The sequence below is a fragment of the Dreissena polymorpha genome, chromosome 7, assembly GCF_020536995.1.
Source record: "Dreissena polymorpha isolate Duluth1 chromosome 7, UMN_Dpol_1.0, whole genome shotgun sequence".
In the NCBI taxonomy this organism is placed as follows: Eukaryota; Metazoa; Mollusca; class Bivalvia; order Myida; family Dreissenidae; genus Dreissena; species Dreissena polymorpha.
The window spans coordinates 7,711,251-7,722,698 of record NC_068361.1 but is presented as its reverse complement, the minus strand read 5'-3'; the positions used below and the strand labels follow the sequence as shown (position 1 = coordinate 7,722,698).

Genomic DNA, 11,448 nt, shown 5'->3' with positions numbered 1-11,448 from the left:
TTATATAAAATATTTACATAATAGCTCAATTGTTTTATTTCCCCAGTGCAAAAATTATTTCACATTATGACATTGAATATTTAATCAATAATGAGAAATATTGGAATACCTGGAACAAACGTCAAAGTGAGCGGAAGTTTACATATCAAATAACCCTTAACCCTGACTGGTTTTCAACTTCGATTCTGTTTCCGAAAGTGTATTTTCAGCGAAAATAATATGAACATGTAAAAGCAGTCAAAGATGGATGTCTGAGGACACTTCCCACTTGTAGATTTGACTCATTTTCTGTAAAGAATCCTTTACTGTGGAATTTAGTAAACCTTTGCCATACCGAATCAATAAAAATTTGAACTAAAAATGTCGAGGTTAAGGTGAGGATTTAACTTACTTTTCAACTAAGGAAATATGAAATTAAATTCAACTGTTAATTTCATGTGATTGATCCCGGCAAATGACAATGACATGATGAATGACAGATCATTAAAACGTGTATTGAGAAATTGTATTAAGAATTTTCATCTTTGAATTTTCTTTGTAAATGTTTAATGTTCAATATTGAACAGTTTTTATGATACTTGTAAACGTATATGTTTTTTTTAATTTGGGAATTTAAGTAGTTTTATCAGAAAAACATGTAAACTTTGGTGCCGGTCAACTCGTACCTTACTCCTTAGTCAACTGGCACGGTCAGTGTTTTTTTCACTTATAGGGGAATGGTGGCGGGGCCAGTCCAACGGGGAAAAAATGCGTCGCTTTTTAGGAAAAGGGGAAAATTAAAAATTCACTCTTTTATTTGTAATGATATTTATTATATTAATACACATGTTTGTATGAATATAATATTCACAGCAGAATGTCTCTGTCCTTTTTCTGAAATATATATCAATGATTTTTTCAACATTAGTTTCAGGCAGTTCAGCCTTCATGCACAGTCTCAGTTTTCTTAGCCATTTTGAGTCGAATTGAGTTTTTTTAAATCCATTAAATGGCAAATTTGAGCATTTTTTATCAATAAAATGGACCGAATTGGAATGTTTTTATCAACAAATATTGACACAATATAGATACATCAGGCCTTTTCCTGGCCATATTGGGAGACAAATGCAATTCATGTGAAAAATCCACTGATTTGGAAAAAACTAATCTAATTTAATATAACACTTTATAATAATTAAAAATCATATAAATTATAGTTAAATACTTTGTTAGTTATTTATGAAATAAATTTGAGATATATTTGTCATGATTATGAAACAGTTCTTTCTTTAAAAAAAAAATATATATATTTTTTATTTTATTACTTCTGGAGGGGATTTTTTTTACAAAATGGGGGAAAAATATATACTCTTTTTTGAGGGGAATGGGGCCGAATATCGGCCCCGAAATGGCCATTAAAAAAAACACTGACGGTAGTCGACTCGCACGTTTTTTGGTCAACTCGCGCTGCATTTCTGGTCAACTCGCACTTTTTTAATTCAACTCGCACCCCCAAAAAGAATATATAGAAATAGATGAAGGATGTAATATGATCAGTAGTTTAGTATTTAATAATAGAAATTATGTCCTTTTTAGCTCATCTATTTTTTGAAAAAAAATTATGAGCTATTTTTATCACCTTGGCGTTGGCGTCCGGTTAAGTTTTGCGTTTAGGTCCACTTTTCTCAGAAAGTATCAATGCTATTGCATTCAAACTTGGTACACTTACTTACCATCATGAGGGGACTGGGCAGGCAATGTTAGATAACTCTTACTTGCATTTTGACTGAATTATGTGCCCTTTTTATACTTAGAAAATTGAAAATTTTGGTTAAGTTTTGCGTTTAGGTCCACTTTTTTCAGAAAGTATCAATGCTATTGCATTCAAACTTGGTACACTTACTTACTATCATGAGGGGACTGGGCAGGCAAAGTTAGATAACTCTGGCATGCATTTTGACAGAATTATGTGCCCTTTTTATACTTAGAAAATTGAAAATTTTGGTTAAGTTTTGCGTTTAGGTCCACTTTTTTCAGAAAGTATCAATGCTATTGCATTCAAACTTGGTACACTTACTTACTATCATGAGGGGACTGGGCAGGCAAAGTTAGATAACTCTGGCGTGCATTTTGACAGAATTATGTGCCCTTTTTATACTTAGAAAATTGAAAATTTTGGTTAAGTTTTGTGTTTAGGTCCATTTTATTCCTTAAGTATCAAAGCTATTGCTTTCATACTTGCAACACTTACTAACTATCATAAGGGGACTGTGCAGGCAAAGTAATGTAACTCTGACTGACATTTTGACAGAATTATGTGCCCTTTTTATACTTAGAAAATTGAAAATTTGGTTATGTTTTGTGTTTAGGTCCACTTTATTCCTACAGTATCAAAGCTATTGCTTTCATACTTGCAACACTTATTGACTATCGTAAGGGGACTGTGCAGGCAAAGTTATGTAACTCTGACTGGCAATTGGACGGAATTATGGGCCCTTTATACTTAGAAAATTGAAAGTTTGGTTAAGTTTTGTATTTTGGTCCACTTTACCCCTAAAGTATCATAGATATTGCTTTCATACATGGAACACTCGCAAACTATCATAAGGGTACAGTAAAAGGACAAGTTGCATAACTCTGGATGTCATTTTTATGGAATTATGGCCCTTTTTTGACTTAGTAACTTTGAATATATGGTTAAATTTTGTGTTTCGATCCACTTTACTTCTTAAGTATCAAGGCTATTGCTTTCAAACTTCAAATACTTTCATGCTATCATGAGGTTACTGTACCTGGCAAGTTGAATTTTACCTTGACCTTTGAATGACCTTGACTCTCAAGGTCAAATTATTAAATTTTGCTAAAATTGCCATAACTTCTTTATTTATGATTAGAATTGATTGATACTTTGACAAAACTACTCTAACCTGACATACCACAATAGACTCCACCCAAACCATCGCCCGTGACACCCCCTTCCCCCCCCCCCCCCCCCCCCCGAATCCCACCCCCCCCTATTTTTTTTTTTTTTTTTTTTTAAAGATCATCTCACAAATGACCACCACACCCTCACACTATACCCCCCCCACCCCACCCCTCCCCAAATTATTTTTTTTAAACGGTTAAAAAACAAAACTATTTATTTTGATTATTTTATGTTTGAAATACCGTCCAACCATCGCACCCAAGAATCCCCCCCACCCCCCCCTCCCCCCACCCGAATCCCCCCCCCCCCTAAATTATTATAATTTTTTTTTTTTTTTAAGATCATCTCACAAATTACCACCACACCCTCACACTATACACCCCCACCTCACCCCCCCCATTTTTTTTTTGAAACGGTTAAAAAACACAAATATTTATTTTTATTATTTTATGTTTGAAATACCGTCCAACCATCGCACCCAAGAATCCGCACCCCACCCCCACCCCACCCCCCCCCATTTTTTTTTCCTTTTTTTCGCATTTTTGGAAGATAATGTAATAAATGTCCACACCCCCACACAATGCACCCCTCTTCACTCCACCCCTCCCTCCTTTGTGATTGAAAATGAGAGTCCCTTCACCTTTAAAAAGAAAATAGATGAGCGGTCTGCACCCGCAAGGCGGTGCTCTTGTTTATAATCTGTATATACGGTTGTCGCATTTAATGGCTTTTTACACTTGTGATCGGTGTTTTTCATGGGTTACATGAATGTGTGTAAGAGGTGTGAAAGGTCTTATTTACAACAAACAATAATTAAAATGGCAAAACATTAATCAATTAAACGACCTCTTTAGGTTTTCAATAATGTGATGATAATCGAAATCGTGTTAATTAGTGGTGTTTTGTATTTCTAATTTGTCATAAAGTCAAGTCGTTATCTCATTATACCAGCTTTGCTTGAAGTTATTTAATAAACGTTGTTTATTTGTATTGTACATGTAGATGAATGTTTGTTTTTGTGATACTGTTATCACTCGATCCAAGTATTTTTAACCAATAGCGGAATATCTGTAATCTGCAAGTATGAATAGCGGGTATAATGCTGGCTACGGTTTGTAGATTTGTTTACTTGTAAGATTTTTCAAATACGTTTGATTGTTCGCGTGTTGATTTATAATAGTGAAAAGTTTATGTAGAGCTCTATTTCCGCGTTCATGTTTTTTTTGTTTTGTATTTTTAATTATTTGTATTCTAATTTTTATTAAATATTTATACATTTTATATTACCTTGTATTTTTTACCTTTTTAATAAGCTATGAAAGATTTTGAAATGTGCCTACGTTACTATATGTTAATTGTTAAATTGGAAATGTAGGCATAATAATAAAACATCTGTCACCTTATCAGTCAACAAAGTAACAATACCCTATTTCTCACCACTAAAATTACAATAAACAGATAATCTGTCAGTCATTCAGAGCTGATGAGGGTACTGATTATCGAGGGGTAGATAAGGCTATTACTGATAGGGGTTGCCTGGAGATAAGGCTGTAGTATGGAATACTTAAATAAATATTTTAATATTTAATGCTATACAATTTAATATTTAATTAATTTATATAGAACCGTAACTCATGTTCAAATATTAATAATGTTGGGCAATTTTATTAAAGTATTAACTAAATACACATTTGATTTTTGTAAAATTGTATTCTGATTGATTATTATTGTAAAATTAATCATTTTTTCGTACAGCCATGTTTAAATGCATGTAGGTATGACAGGTTTTTTTTATCTGATTTTGGGGAAAGGGCCTGGCCTTTTTTGAGGGGAAAAAAATCGCGTGAAACGTTGAATTTTGGGGAAAAAATCGTGCAAAAAGCCGGATTTTTGGGAAAATTAGGAACGTCTAAAATAATCAATTTAACATATTTTACTGTTTTTAAAACAAATTGAAGGCAATGGATAATTTAATTATGCAATATTTTTTCTAGTTTCTACAGTGGATCAGGTTAATTTATATATTTAAAGGTAAAAAAAAAAAAAATTTTTTTTGAGGGGAAAATGAAATCTTGGGGAAAATTTACCAGCTCAGGGGAAAAAAAAATATGAAGAGAAAAGGCCGATTTTCGGCGGGTCCCAAAGAAGAAAAAAAGCCTGTATGATAATCATACATGTATATACGCGTTTTATATGATTCTAAGCTATACATATTTGTACTCATGTTGACGTTATTGTTGTACGTTTTTTTCTCCTATAATTGTGTGCGCAATAAGTTTTCCATAGGTAACGGGATCTTCATTAATTGTTGTATGACAAATTATAAAATCCTTAATAATTAATATTTCTGTCTGTTCTTCGATTTTCGGTCTTAATGTCCTATTCATTAAATTACAATTATTATTTCTACCATATTTCTAGTTCAAAACAACATACATATTTGCATGCACACATATTATTTGTGATATTTCGACAACTTCATAAATTACATGCATGATTTGAACTTCCAAATGGAAAATGTGCTCGCAAAATTAGTAGTGTTTTGGGAAACCAGGTCTTAAAGCAAGTGTGTAAACCTCTATTAATTTGATATATTGTTACAAAAAAATAAACTGCACAATTCCTGACATAAAATTAAGCGTTTCTAACATTATACAATAACTATTTAAGACTTTTTTAATTGAAATTAATTAAAACTTTGTTAATTATGATTAATTAACTTATTAAATGAGTTAAAATTAAAATTGAGATAAAACAATATTTCACGAGATTGTAATTTTAATATTGGATTACATTATATGTGTTTCGCAGTGAAACAGACATAACGTTTAATGTCTGCAAGCCCTGCTCAATTTCTGCACAGAACTGAACACACGTGGGATCCGAAGTGGCGGCAATTGGCAATGCGACCGATGTCATGGAGACAGAAGATATTATAGCTTTGATAATGTGTGTTAATATTGTAATAAAAAATAAAATAATAGCTAAAAATATTTGTTAAAGTACTTTTACTGTCTGTTATAATGTGCCGATAATGTAACTATGGTGTCAACAATATTTTGTGGAAAAAGATAAGTTATATTGTGAAAATATTGCAATAAAAAGTATTGAAATTAACTCTTAAAGTATTTCTCATTTGTGTTTATGCATAAATAACTCAGAACCCATTAACACATCAATAGTTTGAATACTGTGCGAGTTGACTTAGGTACGAGTTGACATCCGTGCGAGTTGACCAAACAACGTGCGAGTTGACTACCGTGCGAGTTGACTTAGATATGACTTGACTGTAAACCGTACACTTCTGCACAATATTAAGAGTAGATCTATAAGCTCTTTAGATGATGGTTAAGCTGTCCCACAAATCTGATGGCAAACAATTGCAACCTCCTACAGAGAAACAATTTCTGACAAAAAATTGAAAAGGTCCCAGAAAACAGACTTGCATGCCTGACACATTTTTTCAAATGTCTGACAAGATCTCAAATGATTAACTTACAGGTTCTTCAAGGTGTCACAGTTTCCATATTGAGTTACTTTGTTTGAAGACCTTAAATAAATTATAAAACACAACTGGCCGCAATCAGTAAATGTTCAGTTCTTAATTATAACAAGTTGCAGGAACACAATTGTGATCTTTAATACTTATCATTACCCGTACGCATGTCATTTTTGTACAGTACAGTAAAACTGATAGCTCTTTTAAAGAAGGGAAAATGATTGCATTTATTGAGTTTATCTATTTTTTGCATTTTTTCTGAATTCCTATGAAATTGCGATGTCCAAACAGCATCTTTTAGGGACTGAAATTCTGTTAGTCATCATGCTTTTTTGAAATGCCTGACCACTAATATTATGAAAAAAATGAGGAAAAGGTATTTCAAATATAAAACCTGTCTGCCCTACTCATAGGTAAGGATCACACTTACAGGTCAAAGGTCAAATTTTGTCCATAATTCAAACAGCTTGTCCTGGCTGTAACTTTGTCATTCATCATACAATTAAAAAATTGCGAAAGACAAATGACCACAAATAGGAGAATGATCCAATATCTTATGGTTCACCTGTCTCATTACCGGTACCTCTAAGGTTTATAATGGTCACACGTTGAGGTCAAAAGTCACATGACATAGGAGAGTTTTGAGATGAAAGTAAAATTTTGTGGGCACTCCCATTAACATACATGTACATGTGCATTTTTAGGGAGAATCCGGAGAAGCTGTTTGAAGTGTTTATTGAGGTTGGAAAACCAACAGCGCATAAATCAGGTACTTTAAATAGTCTTTTTTGGAAAAATTGTGTTGATCAGTCCCATTTGGGATTTATCAGTTGTAATAACAGATACTTGGTCTAACCGGTATAAAATGGGTTTTAATTGTATCCATTCATAGTTGAATCCTACCAGCTAGTGCTACTGTGAAATAGGCATGTCTTATTTGCTAATGATTAACCCTAAGAATCTTGTTATACCCATACACAATATTATATTATTTTGATCAAATATAAATAAAGCAAGTTATTTTAAGAAAAAAAAATCATATTAAAAAAATAAACTGTTGGTGATCAGCACAAAAATGCATTTGTAATCATTGAAGATATGTTTTGAACTTGCTTCCACTACAGTGCTTTCCACAGGAATTTTCTCAGGCACCCTGGCGCTTATAAAATATAGGAGTGGCTTCGGGAGTGGTGTCCCCTCCCGAACTTGATTTAAAAAAAAAAATTACATGTCAATTGACATTCTGCGGTGGGTTATAACTCTAAGAAAAACAGCGTCAAAAGACGTCATTTCATGCGCTATGACTCTTCAAGAAACCCCCCCAGCTATAATGTAATTGATAAAGAAACACAGTATTATGTGAAGTTGGAATTAGACATCAATTAGGGACTAAATTGTGTTTTTTCAAAAGTTTTTTCAAAAGTGCATAATATGCAGTTTTATATGTTGTATTCATTTAGTTTGACAAATTATAATAAAAACAGATACCGGTACTTGCATATATAATTTTTAATTAATTCAAAAGTGCATAATATGCAGTTTTATATGTTGTATTTATTAAGTTTGACAAATTATAATAAAAACAGATACTTGCATACATAATCGCATCATTTAAATTAATTTTACTGCAAAACTGGATTGTTTATTGATTTTTTTTTTAAAGGGACTGTCAACCACGGCGACAAAGAAAAGAAAAGTTGTAAAATACCGTATTTATTTACAATAATTAGTTTATATTGATTAAAAGATCACGACTGGCATATTACATTTTTTGAAAAAAGTCGTTATGTTTTCATATTTTCAGTATATTCGGTAATAAATTTTACTGGGTATGTCTACCAGGTAACTACCAGTTAACTATAAATAACGCCAGTAGATTGATCATCATCGTCACGTGGTAAACCCAGGAATGCATATTGTGCATGCGTAGTGAATTGTATACATTATATATTTATTTATATCTTATATATATAAAATGATCAATCTACTTGCGTTATTTATAGTGTATATACCGTTATGTCACCTATTTTCGCGATGAACTTTCGATTTCACATCGCAAAATTTCATAACCGAATATACTGAAATATGAACCTTTTTTCAAGTAATGTAATATACCAGTCGTGAAATTTTAATCAATATTAACTAATCATTGTAAAAAAAGATGGTATTTTAGAACTTTTCTTTTTTGTCATTCGTGGTTGACAGTCCCTTTAAATCCTCATGAAATGATCGACACTGTGGCCATGGGGCGGTATTAAAAAATACAGTAAAAATGATGAAAATACAATCTCTGGTAATGAAAAAGTCATGAAAAATTGCTTATTAAGATTGTAGTATAGATAAAATATTACCCACAGGGCTTTCCTTAGACCTCCAATCTCAAGAGTCAATGACTCTTGGGACCAAATTTTCAAGAGTCAAAATCAAATTTGTATGAGTCATAATAATAACGTAGGAGAGTCAATGATCTTTTGTACTTAAGGCGAATTACTGAGATATATATATATATATATATATATATATATATATATAGCAACAAATTTACAAATATCTAAACATTTATTTCTTAATATATTCCAGTCAATAAAAGAGATAATGCAAACATACATTGTGACCAACATTGTGAAAAATACACTCGCACTTGTAGTGACATACATGTAATATATATCAGGGGTGTCAATTGTCCCAAATTCGAAATACGGAAAATTAAGCAGAGATTCAAAGACTGTAGGATAAAGGGAATAGAGGGCAAAGCCCCTCCAGTCCTTGCTTATTGTTATTCTTTATTTTCTTTCTATGTGCAATTTCTTGCGAGTACAATGCAAAATTTTATCAATCAGACCATCCGTAACACCGCATGTGTATTTGTCATTCTATAAAAAATGTTATAAAGACCGTTGGAAATAAATTAAAATCGACGAACCATACCGTATCAGAAAATGGGTAGAGATACGTCGTTTGCGAATGAAATAAAATATGTGTTTTGTTTGTCTGCAGAAAATGAAAGCCAGTAATAAGTAACCTAGCAAATACGCAATTAATATATAATTCGGTTGACATATTGTTTTAAGTATGATATTGCAGTGCTTTACTTTGCTAATAGATAATTTATAGTTGGCGGACAACTATAGCAACGTTCGTAGAATGGTACGGTTTTGGGAAAGTAGCGAAGATGTTTTAAAACAAAACAAAAAGATGTTTCGTCAGTTACTTCTCATGTCAGTGCCAGCCGTTTACCATCAAAATACCTCCTTAAACTAACTAATTGGATTTCCTATCATCTCAAAATCAACCCTGGACGGCTCAAATCTGGATTTAATTATTTCATGTGCCATCTTTACAGAGGACGTGCGACAAACACGCCGATTTTCTATGCCGTCTCAAATGGTCAATTATTACACCTATGTTGTAATCAATTAGCAGATGCAGCATCCAAATTTGTCATTTTGCCACACGGTCAGTTATACCAGTTCTATGGTTATTATTAGCAACTCTGATGCAAAGCGTGTAAATTTACTTTGTAGACAGTACATATGCCAGCATAACTTTCGCGCGTCTTTGAACGGAGAAAACATGGAATAAAACAGGGTTGGGTACACTGTATTCAGCATTGGAAATACATTCTGACATATTGTGGAAGTATTTCTCAAAATATGGTGGATAGGGATGTTATAATCATATATTGGATATTATTAAAACTGACGCGGGTGAGTCCATTCTGTTTTGGTGGGTTGAATACATGTCGTTTCTGCAAACAGCTGATAACAAACGCTCAGATAAATAATGGAACGTTGATACACGGGTCATCGAACCAGCAGTGTTTTAATTGGTCATTATTAGATTTCTCAATGGGCAAAACTCCGCCTACTGGGCGGACTTGTGCTTCAATGATTGGAAACGGGCGATAATGGTTAGCGTCTACCAAAAGATACTCCGCCCCAAGCCAATTATCGATTACTCTTAATAACTTTTGATCTCTTTGACGCAAGTCGGTACATTCCCCCGGGTCAAATGTGACGCATGACGTAATTTTCTCAAGAGTCAAACTAGGGTATTCTGTAATTTTCAAGCGTCAAAACCCGGGAGCTCGGGTCAAAGGAAAGCCCTGACCCAAATAAATTCAGATTGTGAAATGAATAGTTTTGTTTGAGAAAATCACCAAAATGATGTCCATTCCCAGTTTGATGTCTTATTCCAAATTCACATAATACAGTGTTTAGACATTTTTTAATAATTGTTTTAAAATTTCCCGCAAAGATAGTAAAATCCCTACTTGAACGATTCCCCAATACATCCGTATCAACCAGACTCTATTACTGCATACTTACTACTTTTCAAGTTTCTATTCATTACCCGATGATCCCACTTTTAAAAGCACTTTCTGGTAAATATTGACAATAAAAGTACTCAATAATTTTTTTCACAGCAAACATTGCCAATTTTCTTCAAAGTTCAAATTAATTTCGGCATAAGTGACTTTTTATAGATTTGATGAAATATTGCGTAAAAGCTTGACACGGTTTGTGCTTGTTAATACAATGCTCAATACACCCACGCTCTCTATGCACTTGACTCGACGTTGTACATGTTGCATAATAATCGCGCCCTTTTTATTGAGACAAATGGTCAACACAAAATAAATAATCACTGTTTATTTGAAGCAAGAAATGGTTAACGTAGAGTTAACATTTACATTCGGAAGTGGGTTTCCGATTATAAATTTAATTATGCTCATTTGTGACTTCAAGAAAACATGAACAGTTGCGTAATTAATTCAATGATAATTTGTTAAAACGCTTTAAAGTCGAGTAAATGTTTTGATAGTATTATTCATGAAATGCACAACTTCCACGAGAATAATAGCCATCATCAGTCTTCTAAGCCAACATTTCTGTGGTAATTACATGTACGTCACAAGTCGTCTGCATGATTTAAATGCAGGTAGTGCCTGCCTACGAGTGTTGTCGCTTATACAAAGCGTACGCTCTCATTGGCCAATATTGATTTTCCAATACAGCGACGCTCCGCCCTTAACCAGGCTTTA

The 11,448-nt window shown here is 32.9% G+C and overlaps 1 protein-coding gene across 10 annotated transcripts in view; it reads left to right on the top strand.

Annotated features, from left to right (window-relative positions):
* The first annotated feature begins 210 nt into the window (after positions 1-210).
* LOC127837023 (DENN domain-containing protein 1A-like) overlaps positions 211-11,448 on the top strand; it is a 60,285-nt gene continuing 49,047 nt past the window's right edge. For 9 of the 10 annotated variants that reach the window (XM_052363716.1, XM_052363723.1, XM_052363719.1 and 6 more), the window contains exons 1-2: positions 213-374; positions 7,109-7,173. In XM_052363716.1, coding sequence (XP_052219676.1) covers positions 361-374; positions 7,109-7,173 — 79 coding nt within the window. In that variant the 5' untranslated portion in view covers positions 213-360. Of the gene's footprint in view, positions 375-7,108; positions 7,174-11,448 lie in introns of all 10 variants that reach the window. The other variant, XM_052363724.1, reaches the window with a different exon arrangement.